This window comes from Solanum verrucosum, unplaced genomic scaffold (assembly GCF_900185275.1).
Source record: "Solanum verrucosum unplaced genomic scaffold, falcon-dt-bn FXZP01000012.1, whole genome shotgun sequence".
In the NCBI taxonomy this organism is placed as follows: Eukaryota; Viridiplantae; Streptophyta; class Magnoliopsida; order Solanales; family Solanaceae; genus Solanum; species Solanum verrucosum.
Genome location: NW_026020063.1, coordinates 1106156 through 1128677, shown reverse-complemented (window position 1 = coordinate 1128677; position 22522 = coordinate 1106156). Strand labels below are relative to the sequence as shown.

Below are 22522 nucleotides of genomic sequence, written 5' to 3'. Positions count from 1 at the left end.
ATGATATCTTTTTTATATTCCCCAAACTCTTTTTAAAATAGAAATAGTCATTATTTAAAATTTAAAAGGATAATTGAAAACCCTTTTTTTTTTAAACAAAAGGTTCTGGAAAAATAACTATACATTCTTAAATTTTGAAAATTCAATTATTTTGGAGAATTATCAACAAATTTTACCATTAACTTTCACCTTTTCATCAATAAATAAAGTGTAATTACACTCGAAAGATTTATGCCAACTAAATACTCCCTCTATTCACTTTTACTTGTTCATTATTTCAAAAATATATTTTTGCTTTTAATTTCACTTTAATATATGTAAAAGAATAAATATTTTTTCTATGTCTTATGCTTAACATTAATTACTTACTCTACAGATTATTTTCAAGATTTGATATCAAATATCAATTAATAGAGATAGTATTTTAAAATAGTCATATCAATTTTTATTTTCTTACTGGATATGTCAAGTTCAAAATAAATGGGGAGACTAATTACTTGATCAGATAAATATATTCTTTGGTCCAATATACGTGACACTTTTCATTTTTTAAGAGTCAAATAGTTTAAGTTTGATCCAAAATTTGCTTATGAAATCTTCAAATATTTTTGAAATTAAATTTATTAATAAATTATATTAAGAATATTATAAGTCACAACAATAAACAATTCAAAAATTTTAAAAATAAAATTGTTTAAATCTCAAAATTTGAAAGCGTCACGTAAATCAAATTATGTATTTAGGGTTTGTTTGGTACAAAGATCAATAATGTAGAGATTAGTAGTGCATGATTTAGTAATGCATATATTAGTAATGCAGAGATTATTTTTATAAAGTGTTTGGTTCATTGCTTCTCACCTAGTTTTCTGTGTGGTTTATAACCCTACAAAAAAAATTCTTTCCAATTATACCCTTGAGTTATTATGAGATTTTATATTTCATGTAATTGGGTCAAGATAGATAATTGACATACAATATTATTTTTTTATAGCATTTTAACAAGCTAGGAGAATAAAAAATTTATTTTCATGTTCACTATTTTCTCACTTAAATTATTTGAGGGTAAATAATTGTCATCTTAATAAATTGGAGTTAATATCTCAAAAGGTCACACAACTATAATAATTTATAGAGAAAATTTATTGAACTTTGTTTTGTATCAATAAATTTTAAAAAAACCACTCTTTATCATAAAATAAAAAATAAAAAATAAAAAATAAAAAATAAAAATAGCAAAATAAATTAGACTATTTTTATACTCAAGATGTTTTTTTAAAAAAATTATTTTGAAAATTGATTAGATTCTTATGGGGTGAAACGATCATCATCATATAAAATTAAATTGTTTGGTCTAATTTGAACAATTTTTATTTTTATTTTTTTGAGTGTAATAGTTTCTTAACTAATATATAAAATTGTTATCCGAAAGAAAAATTCATTTGAAAGTAAGTGAAAACTCAATTTTAATGCATTGCTTAACTTGTATTTCTGGTCTCTTTCATGAGTGGATTTCCATCTTATATACTTATTTTAATTGACGGTTAATTCGTGATTTCTGTGGATGCTACTTGGTCACCAAGTTCAAGTTGTGCAAATGAAGATAATAATCTATGTTTAGGCAATATATATATATGCTCTTGTTTTAGATTACTTGTGTAATGTTTCAATGTATTTTTGTTAAGAGGCAATATTTGACTTATGAATTGTTCTTAAATTCATACATCAACATTGGCATATTAGTCGGATTATAATATTCTATATTAATAATAAATAGATTAAATAACTCATATTTTAGCAACAAAAAACTATGTCTAAATAATAAGATTTGTAAGCTAATTTATTTAAATAAATTTATTAGTATAAATATAAAACATAAAATCAAGAAAATAAACAAAATGATTAAAAAGATTTGAGGGGGTATTTTTGTCTTAGATTAGTCTCATGGTATTAGATCTCATGTATACCACCAAATGAAAGGTATTAGTTATACATAGACCTAAAATTCCTATTAAATATAATGCTAAATAATATCACACATAATACTTGAATTATTTTTCCTAATACTCCCTACCGAACGACCCCATAGTACAATTCTTAAAAGGGTTTGCAAACCGGGTCAAAGAGAATATCTAGAAGGCGAACTCAAAAAGAGAGGGTTTTTAGGGTTTAAGAGATTCTTCAGTTTTCCAGAGTCACATTTACACTTTGACGAAGGAACCATGTGGGCAGTTCGTCGAGCATCTTCTTCCTTCAAGTAATCCTATCTCTACTCAGAAATTTTCTTCCTTTTTATTAGATGTGTAGTGTTGAAGGAAATGGAGAACCAACAATATTTCCTGCATACCAAACACATCTAATTTTGCTGTAAATTTTGATATTCAGTTGTTTTTGGTGAATCAAGTATGGTTTTTGTGTTTTCCGATAGTATAATTTGGGTAGGAAGTGTTTGGTGTCTAGAAAAGGTTTGTTTATTTCAGTTTTATTAATTTCATAATCTACATAAGAAAGAAGAATGGATGTTCTGCACTTGTATAGACTACTATATAGCTTATGTTTGATACAGAGGAGTGCAACTTTCAGTTTTCAACAAAAACAACAACAAAGCCTAAACCACAAGCAAGTTGGTAGCTTTCATTTTTCGTATTTTACCTTGAGAAATCTTTTTCTGGAGCATTTGTAAGTGCTTGTTTTGGATATAATGTAAGTGACATATGATGATCATACCAAGTAAAACATAGATTATAAGGGTAACATTTTGGTGATATTTTTGAGTATCAAGAATTTACAACAATGTAGACATGTCGGTTAAAGAAAGTGATATCGTGTAGGGAGTGTTGGAGTGTTACTTAGAATATTTATTCATCTTCTTTGTTCTCTTAACACTGCTATGTCTTCCGATTCCAGAGAGAGAGAGAGAGTCTTTTCTAGCTTAGATAATGGACACTTTATTAATGAAATTGGTTATCTGCTCCAGGAAACAAGTATTTATGACCGGAGGCTCTCGAATATGTTATGCCACTTCAGATATTTCAAGTCAATGCCTGAAAGGACACAATGATGGGCTTAAAGGGGATTCCAATGTAATATCACACAGACCTCTTACATATAGAGGATTCCAAATAACGTCTCATGGTTTTCTAAGAGTATTCAGGGAAAACCGAAGTTTCTCGTCACAAGCTGGCACAAAGAGCAGCGGAGAGGAAGATAGTAGTTCAGACGATGGATTTTCAGAGCTTGAATCTTCTACTGCAACTGAAGCAATACAAGAAGTCAACAAAGTAGACGAGTCAGTCTCTGAGCATGAGCTTTCCGAAGAGGATCTTGATGGTGAAGATGTGGAAGCACCTCAGGAATTATTGTCTGATACAGAGGCTGAAATTAGCAAACGGAAGTCTCCAAAGAACGGAGTTTCTTCAGCATTATTCAATGCTATCATGGCAGCACCAGCTTTACCTGTTAGTAAAATCATGGATAAATGGGTTGAAGGAAATAACGTCACGCGGGTAGAAGTAGCAGCAGCGATGCTTAATTTTCGTAAAAGGCGCATGTACGGGAAGGCACTGCAGGTAATCTATCTCTTTTATATTAGATCTGATATCTTATTTAAATTTTGATGCATTTATAGGTTTTACCATCAGGATCTTAAAGTGCTAACTGTCTGCTTGTCATAAAAAATGATCATTGTGTGCTTACATTACTAGCGGGGTCATGATGCATTAATAGGTTTTCTTTTATAACATTGAAAACTGTGCAATCATTAGCCATTTTAGAAATAATGAAGCTTGAACATCAAGAAGTATCTCTTTAAATAATTTTGGATTTACCACCAGTACTTTCTCTCTTTAGTTTGAGCAACTATAAAGAAAAAACATCAGTTAATACATTTTGATAAAAACTTATCTACTTACTCTTGGCAAAGATGGAGTTCTTTTTTCTTTCTGTAATCTCATTCCCTCATGATGGATGTTTAAGATTTATGGTCTCATTATTCAAAGTCGAAACCTATTATGAGAACTGACTTGGCTCTAATCATGGTCAAAAACAGAAACTAGCATATCAATCAATCTGTGAACTGTTTGTCAATTTGTATGAATCCTTGTAATAGTCAGTCCTTATCTTGGTTCATTCATTCCATGCTAGTAAGGAATGTATCTTTGTTAGAGTGTATCACATTGGTGGAGGGAAAAAATTGTTGTCTTCTTCTAAGGACTTGAACAATCCTCACCTCATGAGCTAGGGTTTTTAGTTGAGTTAGGTTATATGGTTGTTTTTTCTTGCATAGTATTAGAGCTAGACCTATGCTAATTGTATTCTCCAAAAATTTGGCTTTCATTGTTAGATCCAATTTTTTTTTCTTTCACTTGTTAGGTGTTTTCATACTGCATAGTGCTCCTATAACACCTTTCCATTTCAGCCATCTCATTTTAATTCTATGTGTACTACATTTTCATTTATCATGTCATTATAGTGGAAGATTGAAATTGGACATTTGAAGTCTCTGCATTACAGACTAGAATCTCGTCCAATCTCAATTCACTTTAATCCTTTTTAGGGGGAGTGAACTTGAAACTGCAGCTGCGCTGCATATATCATGTGTTTCTTCTACGCATACGTAAAGGACCATCAATAGTGGTACATCTTTTATTGATGTTCCTCTTTTTTGAGGTATCAAAAGGAGGTAGCAGTTAAGTACAAATTTTAAGCAGAAAACTTACTCCAGAAGTTGATGTTTGTGTTCTTTGATATTACTAATTGACTATTGCCTGTAAAATCATTTCGAATTCATATTTCTCTCTGAGAATTTTTCTCCTTAGAGTTACTTGATACGAGTAGTACATGGATGGTTCAAAGTTTGGGTTTTAACTTCTTTTTTTTTTGGATGAAGGAGGGAGGTTTAACTAATTTAAGACTGTTTTCCCATTACATCTCGAAATAATTCCCTAATTTTGTATGCCTTCTTTGTTTTGTGAAATTCTTGAAAAACTTGCAAAAATAGCGGTGCTGAGGAATTTGGAAAGAATACCTCCAAATACTAGTAGTAGTAGTAGTAGTAGGTTATTAGACATGATATGACACAGTTACACCTTACCGAGGACATGACCTGAGATAGGAGGTTGTGGAGGACACGGATTAAGGTAGAAGGTTAGTAGATAGTAGAACATTGTCTCACAAGGATACTAGTAGTCATTGTATTTCTCTTGTAGTTTCTTGTCCTTTGATTTCTGTTACTATCTACCATCTCTTGTACTTTGATTATCGCACTAGTTATCATTACTGGCCTTTTTTCAGGATGTTTTGCCATGTTTATTATAGTATTTTGCCATGATTTCTTCAATTCCGTTGTTTATTTTTTGATCTCCTCTGAAATGCTTTTCCTTGAGCCGAGGGTATATGAGAGATAACCTCTCTACCTCCCAAGGTAGGGGCAAGGTATGGGCACACTCTACCCTCCCTAGACTAGACCCTGCTTGTGAGATTACACTTGGTATGTTGTTAGTATCTCCAATTACTAATTTCAACTTCAACTTCAACTTCAAATACTTATTTTTTTCCACTTCAACCAAATATTTTTCAAATGCCTGTATATTCTCACTTCATTTTGATTACTGCATACGAAATTCATAGTAATCTCCTGCTTCTGCTGCATCTTTCCTGGTCTACTGGTACTTTTGCATTGGTTTGTTTTTTCCTTTTGCCCTCTTTGTCTATTTAAGTTGTATATTAAAATAGAGTGAAAATATTAAGCTGCTTTCTAGTTGTCATGTCAACTTATGTCTGCAGTAGAACACGGCTTTAGGGAGATAGTGATAAACACTAGTTCTATGAGTTTCACATTGAGGATAAAAAAACAGCTTCTAACCTGATAGTTTGTCGATTTCTATTGTCATCATCTTGCTGTCATTCAATTATAGTAATTTCTGGCTTTTGACAGCTCTCTGAGTGGTTGGAGTCAAAAAATCAGCTCACCTTTATTGACAGAGACTATGCTTCTCGTGTTGATTTAATTGCCAAAGTCCGTGGTCTGAAGAAGGCAGAAGATTATATTGGGACGATACCAGAGTCTTTCAGAAATGAAATTATTTATCGCACTTTATTGGCCAATTGTGTCGCTGAAGGTGATTTGAAGAAATCTGAGCAGGTTTTTAACAAAATGAAGGACCTTGAATTCCCATTAACATGCTTTACTTACAATCAGTTGCTCCTTCTATATAAGAAGACTGATAAAAAGAAGATCGCCGATGTTCTCTTGCTAATGGAGAAGGAAAATGTGAAGCCAACCCATTTTACATACAGACTATTGATAGATGTCAAGGGGCAATTCAACGACATATCTGGAATGGAGCAAATTGTTGAGACCATGAAGGCTGAAGGACTAGAACCTGATGTCACCACAAAGAGCATCTTGGTGAAGCATTATATCTCGGGTGGTCTGAATGAGAAGGCTGAGAATGTACTAAAAGAGATGGAAGGAGGAGATACAAAAGCAACTCGCTGGGCATGTCGTAGTTTGCTTCCTCATTATGCAGCTCTTGGAAGGGCCGACGAAGTTGCTAGAATTTGGCAAGTTTGTGAGTCTAATCCTCGTCTTGAAGAATGTGTGGCTGCTGTAGATGCTTGGGGAAAACTGCATAATATTGAGGAGGCGGAGGCAATCTTTGATAAGATGGCAGCAAAATGGCCAACACTGTCATCAAAGCATTATTCTGTTTTATTGAACATTTATGCAAATCATAAGATGTTGTCGAAAGGAAAGGACCTTGTGAAGCGTATGGCTGACAGTGGTTGCCGAATTGGACCAGTGACTTGGGATGCCTTAGTCAGACTTTATATTGAAGCTGGAGAAGTGGAAAAAGCGGATTCAATATTACATAAAGCAGGAGAGCAGAATCGGTTGAGGCCAATGATTAATTCTTATTTGATGATTATGGACCAATATGCAAAGAAAGGTGATATTCATAATACTGAGAAAATGTTTCACAGAATGAGACAAGCTGGATATGTTTCCCGAGCTACCCAGTATCAACACCTTATTCGGGCGTATATAAATGCCAAAGCTCCTTGTTATGGTATTGCTGATAGAATGAAGGCGGATAATATATTCCCGAATAAAGGATTGGCAAACATGTTGGCTCAGGTGGATGCATTCAAGAAGAATGCTGTGTCTGATTTGTTGGATTGATTGATGTGATATACCCTACTTTTCTTGTGATTGAGGATCTTGCATTCCTCTACTTATACAGCACTCAAGTCAGTTGTAGGATGAACACTACTTTTCTTTGAGATGTTAGCTTCCTTTTCTTTAACTTAGGTTTTTATGTTTGCTTAAACCTTCCTTTTTGTTTTTCGACTTTATTAGCAAATAATTCTGTTGGAGGAATTTATTGACATTGTTTAAGGTCTCAAGCTTTGATTTGAAGCCTAAATTGAAATTTAAGTGTAAAAAAAGGTCCCAAACATTTAACTGATTGGAGATAAAGAGCACTCAACTCTTTGATTTCCATAAGCTGCAATGTGAAATAACCTCCCTGGCCAAATAATTAGGATTTAGGATGAAATTGATAATCTTTAATGATAATATTGGAGTGCTTAAGCTAATGAGATCCCTTGAGCATGTTTGACATTGTTGTTAAGAGACCAAAATTGCTTGCTTTGAGAAAAAAATATTTTTTTTTGAAAAATTAAGGTGTTTGGCTAATCAGTAAAATTGTTTTTAAATGGCAGTAGTATCAGTTATTTTTGTTGATGGAAAGAAGCTAAAAAAAATTGTTTGTTAAGAGAAGCAGTAGTTTGTTTTGTTGTTGGAAAGAGGCTAAAAATTTATGTTTCTTAAAAGTACAATTTTTCTGTTGTTGGAAAGATACTAAAAATTTTCTACGAAATAAATTTTTTTTTTTTTTTCAAGACCAAAATATCCTCGTCATATATCATATTTACTAATATATCCATTATATTTATTTATTTTTGTGGTGAACTTTTCGTATGTAGTGATTTGATCGTGGAATGATTTTAAATTTATTTAACTTGATATTTGTTATTATATTTAAACTATCATGCTAGTATTATAGCAATATTTAATTTAATTTTTTATTTATCTAAGTATAATATTGATGAAAATTTGAATATGTACATTTTAATTTAACAAAAAAAAATTAATGATAAATATTTAAAATATTTTTCTCTATGAAATAATCTTAATATTAAAACTACATTGATACTTGTCATTTTCATAATTTGACTCTCAAAATCACATTTTAAAAAAGATTAGTCAAACACAATCTACTTATCAAAAACACTTTTAAATGAATTAATCAAATTCAAAAAAAAATTCTTTTCAAAAGCACTTTTTTGAAAAACTTTTTTTTAAAAAAAAATTACTTTAAAATAAGCAACTTTTAACAATAATGTAGAACATTCTCTTAATCTTAAACCAAATTAAAAGAGTAGTTAAGCTTGGATTCCATTTTACACAACCTTTATTGTTTATTTTATTTTTCGAAGTCCTATTATTAAAAGAGGGGAATTTCATTTACTTCTTCTTTCGTTATACCGTTGAATATTATCGTGTAAATTATTACATTTTGTTGTTTGAGCGGTATGCTTCAAGTACCGATTAGGAATTTAAACTTCATTATTAATTATGTATCTTCTTGCTTGTTTGGATTGACTTAAAAAAAGTAATAAATGATTTTTAAGTCAAAAAATAAAAAGTAGGGGAGTTCTACTTTTGATTTTTAATTTATTTTAAGTCATTTTGAACTTATTTTAAATTATTTTTAACTCTGTCAAACACTTCCTAACTTATTTTAAATAATTTTTTACTTATTTTAAGTTATTTTTATATTTGCCAAACAGTTCTAGAAATAAAAAAATGATTTAAAAGTAGACTTGACCAACTTTTAAGTCAATTCAAACACTTCTTAGTCTTAAAACAATAAAAATTTGTCATGGTAGTAGTCAGTAGATATATTCTCCCTCTACTCTTTTTACTTGTCATTTTTGACAAATCAAGAAATAACAATATTTTTTTACCTATTATATCCTCAATTTATTTAGAGAGTTAATGTTTGTGAAAATGCTAGAACCTTTTTAATGAATAAATTGATTTTGGAATTCTATCAATTAATAGAGTAAAATGATAAACTCACTATATCAATTATTATTTCCTTAATAAATGTGTCAAATTAAAAATGAACAAGTAAATAGAGACAAAGAGTGTATTTCTATACCATCCACTTGATTTGAATATTAAAAAGAAATGATAAACAAAAGAGAGGAAGCAAAAAAACAAAACGGGAAAGGGTCAGGGTATTTTTTTTTGTACTTTTAAAAATAAATTATGTTTGTTCTTCATTATACTTTTTAATATATATATTTATTTATTTTTAATTTTCATCCGACTTTAAAGTCATATTTGTATTTGTACTCTACAAATCATAATTATCTTTGTTGTGTTAAATTCTCATTTTTCATCTCTATTTTTCTATGTGATGCCTTACGATGAAAAAAATTCAACTAAATCTACTAACCCAGTCAAACTCTTTTAATTTGCTCATCCAACCCACCAAAAATTAAAATTTAAAGGAAAAATTACATAACTAAGCAAACATCTACTAGTGAATTACTTAACATAGCTATAATCACAACTAATTACGATTCACAACTAGTTTTTCATCCTCTTGGCTGTGAATGCTCGGGCTTCATTCCCTCAATTTGTATCGAACTATAACTCCCCTCTCTCTTGCCTCTCTTTCCTTTTATACATATTACTCATTCTCTCTTATCTTACACTTCACCTATTTTTCTCCTAAATTCACGCAACTATAACAAATATTCAAATTTCAAAGGTATCATTTCTCCCTCCTAATCGTGCTTCGCCAATTTTAGATAACTTCTTGGCGATTTTCAATGGTTTTTTTTCGTTTATATTTTTTTATATTTTTGTTCATTCATTCAAAATGTTCATCAATCATCTTTAATTTTTTAGTTAAATCAATAGATATATAAGAATCGTAGCTGAACAAACTTCATAAAAAAGAATTACTCGGGATATACAAGTACATGCCCAAAAATCTGATGATGCCATCTTTTTCTTTGTATCTAACTCAAGAATTGGAAGATAATGTAGGATCTCTTGCTAAATCTAGAGTTACTAAAGAAATTAGATTCAATGAAGAGTACAGATCCAAGCATTGTAATGATTCAAGACAATATTGAAGATTTTGAGGTATTTGTATATTTTTGTGATTTGTATTTCTATCAATACATTCCGCATTATGTTGTATATGATTCTATGAATTTAGCATATTAATGTTCATTGAAGCGTTTTTTTTCTTTTTAGACTTTATTGTATATTTTTCAACAATTATATACAATTACTTCTTTTGTATTTTTATGCATCAATAATAGATGTACATTAGATGTCTATCATTTAGCATTTGTATAATTTTTAAAGATTTTTCTTTATGTGAATGTAATTGTATATATTTGATTTGTATATTTACGCTACTTTTATCTCACATGTGAATATTTGTAATTCATATTTATATATTATAAGAAATTTTATGTTCTAGCCATTTTTTTATGATCCGTCTCCATTTTGGTTTTATGTGATTTTGGTGTCTAAACGAGGATCATGAGACCCGCTCCAAATTTTTTGAAAATGACTCTATCAGAAGGCCCAATTTAGTATCCTGAACATGTGTTAAAAGTGAAACATAATTTGGGCTTGGAACAACTTGAATCAACAACATGCAATATTTTACCATTAAAGAATCAACAAAGAAGACACATCAACCCACAACTACGTGAAATTACTTCAAACGAACGGTCCTCAACAACTTTCTATCACTCACACACGAAGCCACAACCTCCACAAACCTAAAAGATTCGAATCACCTCAATCGGAGCTCTAATGGAGGAGAAACCACAATTCTAACTTAGAACATAAGAGCAGATCAGAGTCTGCCTTTATTTAAAAAAGATAAAGCAAAATTGACCTTCGTGAACGTGACCTAGAGGAACTACGAACGGAGGGTCAACAATTAACCCTTCACGAACACGATCAGGGGACCTGCAGACATGAAGGGCAAGGGGCCTAACCCTTCGCGAATGCAACATGGTCCCCCGAACGTGAAGGTCAGGCAGCCAGCCTCCCATGAACGCGGCAGAGATGACCCGCGAACGCGAAGGCAAAATGTTGCCTGCATGGCAAACTCAAAATCTCCAACGGATTGTTCAAAATTCGTTCAAAATACCGTGCACGTAAATGAGATATGTTATCCTACCAAATTCGACATTTTGGACTCAACATAGTAGTTAAAATTTCCAATCGAGGTCATACCGATAAAAAGTGGGTCTCGCACCAAAACTTCTTTTTTTAAGTAAAAATCTGCAAGGGGTCTTAGAATTAGCCCGAGAGCCTCAAGATCCGTACGAAAGGATCATTCTAGACCAAACTTGATAATCCAAAGCCAGCAGCGCTGATGGAATTCTCATCTGGACACGTTTACTAAGAATATTGACCAAGGTCAAACTTAAACAAAAAATTATAAGTTAAAACATCTTATCGCACAAACTCGCACTGAAAGCCTCAGGAATCGTTTTGACCATGCTACTAACCTGACTAAACCTTCCAGAGCTGATGAGACTGTCAGAATTGGATTCTGAGGTTGTCTTCCTGAACTTTTGATCGAAATCAACCGTTCAAGGTTCAAAAGCTCTGCAACACAAAAATTTGCATAAAACCAAACAAACGACTAGGTGATCTAAGTGTCAGTCCCAACAAGTCCTAAATGACTTGGGATCACTATAGGAATGCTCTAAACGAGGAACATAAGGCATCAAAACAGACATGACCTGGAGGGTCATTACAATTAAATTGTAAGAATTAAAGTTAATTATCTAAAATTAAAATTTTATATTAGACAAATGAGAGACTTTTAAATGACATTGGATTAAATATTTAAGATATATATTATATTTTGAAAATATATTAATCAACAAATATTTGCTCTTAACTAATATAATAATAAATAATTGATTTATATTTTTCAAATTAGTAGATTTAATTAAATTAATAATAAAAATTAAAAGTACCAATTTTTTATGAACATCATAAAATACATGTTTGACAATAAGATTAATATTATAAATATAATGTCATAAATTATGAAAATATTTGACAAAAAAATAATCTATCAAGTCTAACTAAAAAATAAATGACTTGCAATGTGAAATATCAAGTCAGTACTACTAAAAAAATGAAATTAAAAATATAACATAAGTTCTAAATTCAAAATAAAAAAAATTAACATAATACTCTTATGTCAAATTCAATATTACGTGTATTTCCTAAATAAGATTTAAGAGAAAAGAAAAAAGTAAAATCTATAGCCTTATTCAACAATGAATTCTACTTCAATTTAAAAATTAGAATACTAACAAAATTATGCTAATGAAAAAAAATAAAAAAAATAAATAGATAACACAAAAAATTGCATGGAATCACAAGAAGTAAATGTTGAGACTAAGAAGAAAATGAAATATAAACAATATAAAATTTAAAATATATTTTTAGAAAATTTTAGAATAATAAAAATAAAATAAAAAACTAAAATAATAGAAATTAAATAAATTAATAAAAAGATATAAATAAAAAGAGAAAAAGAAAAAGTAATCGGTTTGTAATTACATCATGTAATTACTAGCAATTCACAATTCCTCTCTGAGAATTGGAGAGTGTAACTACTCCATGTCAATTACACATTACATGCTGACCAAGTAATTATATGGTCAACCAAACAAGCCAGACAATGTAATTACACTTAATTACACCAAATCCAATTGTCATGATGACTTTCCAAACAGGCCCTAAGGAAGCAAAAGAGATACTCCTTTCTATTTAAAAAAAGAATGACATATTTTCCTTTTTAGTTTGTTAAAAAAGAATCATTTTTTTACAACATTTTAATTTCAATTTTCAACGTGGTAAGACCACAAAATTAAAGAATATTTTCATACATTTGACATAACTTTAATTTAGGACCACAAAATTGAAATTTTTTCTTTATTTTCTTAAATTATGTGTCAAGTCAAACTAAGTCATTCTTTTTAAACGAATGAAATATTAGAAATCCACACTTGTTTATGAAATCTCCACAGAATTTTAAATTTTAATTTGAAATTAGCAATTGATTTTTTAAATCTGTACAATTTTAACTTCAATTTCACATCTCAAATTCTCTAAAAAAAAATAGAATTTGAAATTTCAAGTTGTGATTTTATTTTTTAAGAAATATAATTTTTAATTTATAAGTTTATATTTCATAAAAAAAAATATCTATTATTATAAATTTTGTATAAAGAAAAGAAGAATGAGCTCATGCTCAATGTGAATATGTTGTCACTAGCACATGAAAGGATTTTTTTAATCGATTTATATAGCTTTTATAAAGGATTATATTAATAATAAGTGATTTTTAAACAAAATTATATGTATCTGAAAGTTTGTAATACCATGTAATCACAAATACTTATTTATAAAAATAACATGAAGATATGTTATTTATTAATGTGGCACCTTAAATTTTTTTGATATTGTAACACCTCAGAAGTGTAAAAGTCGTTGGAAGTTGAAAAAAATGTAGAAAGTTGTTGGTCCAAAGTTTTACGAGGCCATGTACGGGCCGTGTAAGGGTCTACGACTTGTGGATGATAGTCGTAGATGGGAGCCTTGGAAATTGGAAATTTAGTAAGTCTCTAACCTCAATGCACAAGTGAACAAGATGACTCTTGGTTAGGTTTATGTATCGTGATTCTGACTCGTGGTTTTGATCTTCTGAAAGTTCAATTTCCAGCATTTTTGTTGTACGACCGAACCTAACGGACCGTACAAATGAATAAGGTCCGTACAAGACAACTCGTGGTTTGAGCTTTGAACTCAGGTAGATTTCCAGGTTCTAGAGTCTACAAGGAGGCTCTACGAGTTGTATAATGAACGACGACTCGTGGATCAGGGTTCGTGATTTGAAATTAGAAAGTTGGATTTTCAAAAACTGAGAGTACGAACGGACAACACCGTCCGTGATCCAGTGTACGGATCGTACAAGGAGTCGTAGAGTTGATCTGACCGTTATTTTCTTAGGGTTAATTGGGTCTTTTTCTACTCATTTAATTCCTATACTACGCTGTTTTAAGCCTATTTTTAAGACCTATAACTGATTCTTAGGCTCAACTTTTCCCCATTCACTCTCATTCTCTCAAAACTCCAATTCTCTCTCAAGTCTTTCTCTTCAAACAAGCTAGGGCTTCAAGGATTTCAAGCCTCCATTGAAGATTTCAATTAGAGATTTGATCAAGGTATGTGCAAAATTCATCAAAGGTTCCTCTTTACCCATTGAGTCCAAAAAAACCCTCAAAATCTACTTTATGATTCTTACCTAATTCTAGGGTTTCCATGATTCGTCCATGGGTTCAATTGATTTCAAGTTTATTCATCATGATTGACTTTATGATGCACGAGTTGATCATATTTTAATGTTTTCAACGATATTTTTACGAACTCAAGCTATGCAAGTATTTTATGATATGAATTCAAGCTATGTTGTTATGCATACATTATGGCATGAAATATTTTACGAATCAAGAATGCTTTTGAATAAAGTATTAATTAGTTTTTATGAAAATATGAGCTTCCGATTGAAGTACCTCCATTATGAATGAATGACATGATTTAAGATACTTCATATCGAAGTACTTCTTACTATGAGAAAACTATCATGATTAAGATGCTTTCGATTAAAGTGTCTCGTATGAATATGTAATTAAATCATATTTTTTAAAGGAGTGAGATTCTATGAATGAGTTGGTATTGCTAGATTCTTACCATTCAATGATTATGAATATGATTATGATTGTGCATATTTTACGTTGAGAGTTTACTTAGCACCGAGTTAGACTAGTAGTGACTTATATTATGATTATGACTTAAAGAAGAATTCATGACATTGTACTAGGTTTTATGAATCATATGATTAAATTTATGTTATGTTTACTTGGGCAATGCATTATCATGTTTTCAGACTTATGATGCTATCATGTTATACTCATGCATCTTTCCTATATTCAGTACATTTCGAGTATTGACTGCATACATCTCTTGTGCCTATATTGTTTTATAATATAGTGTCACGCCCTCGAGAACCATTGATGGACCCAAGTGAACCCTTGGCCTAACTTACTTACTCAACGGAAGACTCTAAGCATTATTACAATGATCAAATGCTCTTCTACTCAACTGTTTAATAAAATAACTTAGAACGTTTAAAGGTCAAACATTCAACTTGGCCAAAATGGCAACTCAAGTCTTAACATATGAAGTAATAATGTAAATACAACTGAACTACTAAATGTCTATGAAGCCTCTAAAACAAGGATGGATGTCGGGATAAGACCCCCAATCATCCTAACAAATGAAATACTAAAAGCAAAAGATAAAAAGGACCCCCCCCCAAAAAAAAAAAGAAGAAGAAATGAGGCTCACTAACTGACTCTGAATGCTCAACTGGATCAATGAGGCGCTGGATGCTGATCCCGGTTACTTGTGTCTGCATCATAACAACAATGCAGGCCAAATGGCATCAGTACATTGAATGTACGAGTATACGAGGGGAAAGCTAAACATAACATAAGCTTGAAGGAAATCTGAAAGAAACAATTCCCTTGGCTTTACTCAATTCATGAATAACTTAACTTAATATAAAATAACAATACACATGCAAAATATTGAAAAATTTTAAAATAATATAAGGCAACTTAGTTCGTTAAAGAAATGCAATAAAAAACTCAACTATACTCATATAATAAAGTAATACAGTTTATGTGGGAGTTTCTCTAACCGACAACCACCACTATGAGCCTAAGTGGTGATACAACGTCTTGCTCACGTTGCCGGAACTGTCCTATACTTTGCCGTCATATAGAACGCCTTAACTAAGTGGATCCACTAGTCTATGCTAAAAATCACTTAAGGAGTCATCTAGAAAGTATGATCCTTTACTATCCATTATGGCTACATGGTTTATGGAGACGTGAGTTATCTGAACTGAAACTCGTCCCCATATCGGTGCTCAATACTACTCCCATGATACTCAACTTATATGTTTAAAAACATAACTTCTTTCTTTGGTTTGAGATAATTACTCAAAACTTAGCTTAAAAGTTCTCTTGGAATCGATGTTCCCTTTCTTGCTCAAATGTGAAAACATTTACTCTTAAATTGAAAACTAGCTCAAATGCTCTTTTGGAAATCAAGGTTTCCTTTCTTCTTTAAATGTGAAAACATTTTACTCTTTGGGAATACATAGTCCCGATATACTCTTTTGAAGAAAGGAACTTCAAACTTTACTCTTTGCTCAACTCAAAACTCAAGTCTTAAAACAAAGTTAAAACATTTGTAAAAGGATTTTGGAAGACTCTATGAACTTCTCTTGACTTGACTCTTAACTTACCTTAAATTGAATTATGGATTCAAGGATTGTGATTTGTGATAGGAAAGATCTCATGATGTTTAGGAGTATTTTTAGATAGTTAAACATGAGAAAAGATCAAGAAATCACTGTCTAGGAGAAAGTCCACGACGCGGAGATGCATTTAATTATTTGGTCGAGAAATAAATTTTGAGGCAGAACGGTCTGTGACCGCTCCGCTCCGTGAAGAAACTTTCTGTGAAATGGGGACCAGGTCCACGACGCAGACTGGGGCACCAGATTCGCCCAACTTTTTTCCTTCTTTGTTTTCTAACCCCAATTCGCCTAAACTCAGATCTTTTTCTCAAATTCTCTTTAGATTCAGATGCCCATCATATGTACACAAAAATCTAAATCAAAACAACTCTAACAATCAACCATAAACTCTCAATAACTCCTCAATCTCATCCCAAATTCAAGAACGAAAGCAATTCAATAATACAACTCAAGAACATCAAAGTCTCAATCTTTTAGGATGAAAATCATAGTGAAATAAACTTGTTTGGCGTTTGGATGAATGAACCCAATGCTATGTGAACTCACATACCTCGTAGGGATCACCCCATGACGAAATCCACAAGCGATCCTTGAAGATCTTGACAATTTTTGCACTTTCTCCTCTTTTTTTTCTCTTCTCTAAAACCCTAACTCAATATTGTAAAAGCGTAAACTAAATCCTATCAGTTTAGGCCCCAATTAATTACCAAAAACGAAATTAAGTCATGGGGCATGGAAAAGACCATAATACCCTTCTAAAATTTGGATTAGCCTTTCCTTAATTGAACATCCCAACTTCCAATGAGCATATCTCACTCATACGAACTCGGAATCGCATAAACTCAGCAGTGTTGGAAAGATAATTCCAAGATATTTCCTATGGTATCTGGAAGCACACCTAACTCATCCCGAGATAGGAGTTATGGTCGTTTGAATTTGACCGAAAACCCAAACTTAACATAACTTAACAAATTTCCATATTTTTCATTCTTTCCAAAAACAACTCTTTCTAATTCTAGCTCTTTCTAGTTCTTTCTAAAAGCGAGGTGTTACAATATCTCTCCCTTGGGAACGTTCTTCCTCGAATGAGATTACTCTTAATAGACTAAGGGTGTAACATCTAACATTCAGCTCAAACACCCAACAATCAAAATGCAAAAACAACATACTAACTTATAAATAAATACCAAGAAAATGATTAGTACCATGATCTAGAATTTCTCCAGTTCAAAGAGATGTAGATATCTCTTCTTTATATCCACCCCAGCTTCCCAAGTAGCTTCTCCAAAAAACTTGTTCCTCCAAAGAACTTTGACTGATGCTACTTCCTTAGTACTCAACTTGCGAACTTGACGATCTAGGATCTGAACCGAAATCTCCTCATAAGTTAAGTTATCCTTGATACCAATATATTTAGTTGGTATGATAAGTGAAAGATCTCTCATGCACTTCTTTAACATGGAAATGTGAAATACCGGATGAACCACTGCTAACTCTTGTGGTAGCTCTAACTCATAAGCTACCTTTCCAACCATTTTTGATATCCGGTCAGGACTAATATACCAGGGGCTAAGTTTCTCCTTCTTACCAAATCTCATAACACTCTTCATGGGTGAAACTTTCAAGTAAACCCAATCATCTACTTCGAACTCTAACTCTCTTCTCCTAACATCAGTGTAGGATTTCTGACGACTCAGCGCCCTTTTCAACCTCTCTTGAATGACTTTCATTTTCTCCATAGCTTGATGAACTAAGTGTGGTCCTATCAACCCCGCTTCACCAATTTTAAACCATCAAATATGAGATATGCATCTTCTCCTATAAAGAACTTCATATGGAGCCATTTGGATGCTAGCATGGTAACTATTGTTGTAAGCAAACTCAATGAGAGATAGGTGATCATCCCAATTACCCTTGAAATCAATCACACAATCTACCTTGATACCTGAAAACACCATCTCCCCCTTGTTCAAAAGCAATTACTTTTTGCTTATGAACACTTGCCTTTAATTCAAGCAATAAATGATCTTGGTCTTGCTTCTCTTTTACTTCTGACACTAATGATGATTCAACCCCATTCATCATCACTACTCCTCTTTCTGTGGAATCCATTAGTCGAACTCCTAGTCGTACAAGTCTATGCATCTCTTTTGCTAACTCTTTCTTATCTTCTTCAAAATGGGCGGTACTACCCATAGATAACCTGCTTAAGGCATCAACAACAACATTAGCCTTACCTGGGTTATAAATAATACTCACGTCATAATCCTTGAGTAATTCTAACCACCTACCTTGTCTAAGATTAAACTCTTTCTGACTAAACACATACTGAAGACTCTTGTGACCGGTGGACTCATCCACATGAACACCATAAAGATAATAGCGCCCTATTTTCAAAGCAATTACAACGACAGCCAACTCTAGATCACATGTTGGGTAATTCTTCTCGTGAACTTTTAATTGTCTGGAGGCATAAGCTGTAATTTTGCCATTCTGCATTAACACACAACCCAAACCAACTCTAGACGCATCACAATATACGACAAAACCTTAAGTACCTATAACTGGCTCATTAGGAAACTATAACTTCATAACTCCAATTCTACAATCAACTGAGGCATAACAAGCATGAATCCAGTCCATACCAAGAATGACATAAAAAATCTACCATGTCTAATTCAACTAAATCAGTCATGGTGCTCTTGTGATTGACAGAAACGGTACAATTACAATAGACTCTTTCTGCTAGAATAGACTCACCAACAAGTGTAGAAACACTGAAGGGCTCACTAAGTTGCTTAGGAAGAACATGAAAATTCATCGCAACATACGGAGTTACAAAGATAAACTCGCTCCAGGATCTAGCAAAGCATAATCGTTAAAGTTAAAGACTTGGATCATACCAGTGACAACATCTGGCGAGTCCTCTTGCTATTGGCGACTAGTGATCGCATAAAGGCGGTTTGCTCCTCCTCCAGTACCGCAAGTAACTCCTGTAGGTGCAACCTTTTCAGGTGGAGCAACTGATAAAGACTGGGCTCTATTGCCCTGATTCCCACATTACCCTGCCAATTCTTTGGACATTCTCATATGAAATGACCATTCTGGCCACATTTGAAACATCCAGTGGAGCCACCACGACCCATCTCTGAGTGATTTCTACCACACTTAGCACATGCATGAATCTTAGTATCCCATTGTGCCATACTACCTTGCAACTGTGCAGGTCTAGCTCTGAAATTCGGGGAATTCTGACTATTGTACTCATATTTGTTTCTTGGTGCAGATGCACTAACAAATGATGGAGCAGGTACCTTTTACTTCTGTTGGAAGGTTGACCAGTTGGCATTACTATTCTGCTGCCCGGACTCATTCCCTATCTTAGCTCTCTTATTCTTGAGCTCTTTTCTATCTCTTAGCTTGTACTCTTCAACTTGTTACACATGGATCATCAGCCTTGCTATGTCCATATCCCCTATCAGCATAGCTGCCATGCCTTTCTTACTTGACATGTGAGGCAACCCAACAACGAATAAACTCATCCTTCTTCTCATGTTGGCAACCATATATTTGCTTCTCATGGGGAAAGAAACGCCCCATGAAAGCACTCTCAAAACAGTCCAACTCACAATCGGTTACGCACAAGCACGAGTTAGAAAGAAACTTTTTAGAGATAAAACTCTAAGGCACGAAATGAGTATGAAAGAAGTGAAGAAATTTCCTAAATTTTGTGGCTTCCTAATTATAGATGTAGCGCGCTTCACACCGATAACTAGGACTCTACAGACACGGCTTCATAGAATCCCTAGGACTCTTGAACTCTGTGCTCTAATACCAAGTTTGTCACACACCGAGCCTACACCCCGGACGTGGCTGACACTCAAGAACCATTGCTGGCCCCAAGTGAACCCTTGGACTAGCTTACTTACTCAGTAGAAGACTCTAAGCATTATTACAATGATCAAATGCACTTCTATTCAACTGTTTAATAAAATAACTTAGAACATTTAAAGGTCAAACATTCGACTTGGCCAAAATGGCAACTCAAATCTTATTATAAGAAATAATAATGTAAACACATCTGAACTACTGATTGTCTATAAAGCCTCTAAAACAAGGACGGAAGTTGGGACAAGACCCCTAATCAACCTAGCAAATGAAATACTAAAAGTAAATGATAAAAAGGATCCCTCCGGAAAGCAATGAGGCTCACCAACTGACTCTGTATGCTCAAGTGGATCATTGAGGCACTGGATGCTGATCCTGGTTACCTATATCTACATCATAACAACGATACATGCCAAATGGCATCCGTACATAAATGTACGAGTATACGAGGGGAAAACTAAACATAACATAAGCTTAAAGGAAATCTGAAAGAAACACTTACCTTGGCTTTACTCAACTCATGAATAACTTAACTCAATATAAAACAACAATACACATACAATATACAGAAAGCTTTTAAAATAATAGAAAGCAACTTTGTTCGTTAAAGAAATGTAATTACAAACTCAACTGTACTTGAATAATAAAGTAATATAGTTTATGTGGGGGTTTCTCTAACCGACAACCACTACTATGAGCATAACTGGTGATACAACGTCTTGCCCACGCTGCTAGAACTGTCCTATATTTTGCCGTCATATAGAACACCTTAACTAAGTGGATCCACTAGTCTATGATAAAAATCACTTAAGGAGTCATCTAAAAAGTATGATCCTTTACTACCCATTATGGTTACATGGTTTACGGAGACGTGAGTTATCTGAACTCAAACTCGTCCCCATATCGGTGCTCAATACCACTCCCAAAATACTCAGCTCATATGTTTAAAAACATAACTTCGTTCTTTGGTTTGAGATAATTACTTAAAACTTAGCTTAAAAGCTCTCTTGGAATCTATGTTCCCTTTCTTACTCAAATGTGAAAACATTTATTCTTTAACTGAAAATTAGCTCAAACGCTCTTTTGAAAATCAAGGTTTCCTTTCTTCTTTAATTATGAAAATATTTTACTCTTTGGGAATACATAGTCTCGATATGCTCTTTTGAAGAAATGAACTTCAAACTTTACTATTTGCTCAACTCAAAACTCAAGTCTTAAAACAAAGTTAAAATATTTGTAAAAGGCTTTTGGAAAAATCTATGAACTTCTCTTAACTTGACTCTTAACTTCTCTTGACTTGACTATTAACTTTCCTTTAATTGAATTATGGATTCAAGGATTGTGATTTGTGATAGGAAAGATCTCATGATGTTCATCAGTATTTTTAGATAGTTAAACATGAGAAAATATTAAGAAATTACTGTCTGGGAGCAAGTCCGCAGCGGAGATGCATTTAATTATTTGGTCGTGAAATAAATTTTGAGGCAGAATGGTCCGTGATCGGTCTGCTCCGCGAAGAAACTTTCTGTGAAATGGGGACCAGGTCCGCGATGCGGACTGGGACACCAGGTTCGCCCGACTTTTTTCCTTCTTCGTTTTCTAACCCCAATTCGCCTAAACTGGGTTATTTTTCTCAAATTCAATTCAGATTCAGATACCCAGCACATGTACACAAGAATCTAACTCAAAACAACTCTAACAATCGACCTTAAACTCTCAAGAACTCCTCAATCTCATCCTAAATTCAAGAACGATAGCAATTTAACAATACAACTCAAGAACATCAAAGTCTCAATCTTTTAGGACGAAAATCATACTGAAATAAACATGTTTGGCGTGTGGGTGAACGAACCCAACGCTATGTGAACTCACATACCTTGTAGGGATCACCCCTTGACGAAATCCACAAGTGATCCTTGAATATCTTGATGATTCTTGCTTCTTCTCCTCTTCTTTTTCTCTTCTCTAAAACCCTAACTCAATATTGTAAAAGTGTAAACTGAATCCTATCAGTTTAGACCCCAATTAATTATCAAAAACGAAATTAAGTCATGGGGAATGGAAAAGATCATAATGTCCTTCTATAACCTGGATTAGACTTTCCTTAATTG

General features: G+C 32.7%; 1 protein-coding gene across 1 annotated transcript; it reads left to right on the top strand.

The window, feature by feature from the left end:
* The first annotated feature begins 2119 nt into the window (after positions 1-2119).
* On the top strand, positions 2120-7396 carry LOC125823418 (pentatricopeptide repeat-containing protein At1g80270, mitochondrial-like). Its single transcript, XM_049502802.1, has 3 exons — positions 2120-2254; positions 2975-3566; positions 5933-7396. The coding sequence occupies exons 1-3, from the start codon at positions 2220-2222 to the stop codon at positions 7178-7180; spliced, it is 1875 nt and encodes a 624-aa protein (XP_049358759.1). The 5' UTR covers positions 2120-2219; the 3' UTR covers positions 7181-7396.
* Positions 7397-22522: the final 15126 nt, after the last annotated feature.

Excerpts from the sequence above, each read along its gene's own strand:
- LOC125823418 (XM_049502802.1), top strand. The coding sequence starts at position 2,220 with ATGTGGGCAGTTCGTCGAGCATCTTCTTCCTTCAA. Across the intron at positions 2,255-2,974 it reads CGAGCATCTTCTTCCTTCAA|GAAACAAGTATTTATGACCG; the intron begins GTAATCCTATCT and ends TATCTGCTCCAG. Across the intron at positions 3,567-5,932 it reads TGTACGGGAAGGCACTGCAG|CTCTCTGAGTGGTTGGAGTC; the intron begins GTAATCTATCTC and ends GGCTTTTGACAG.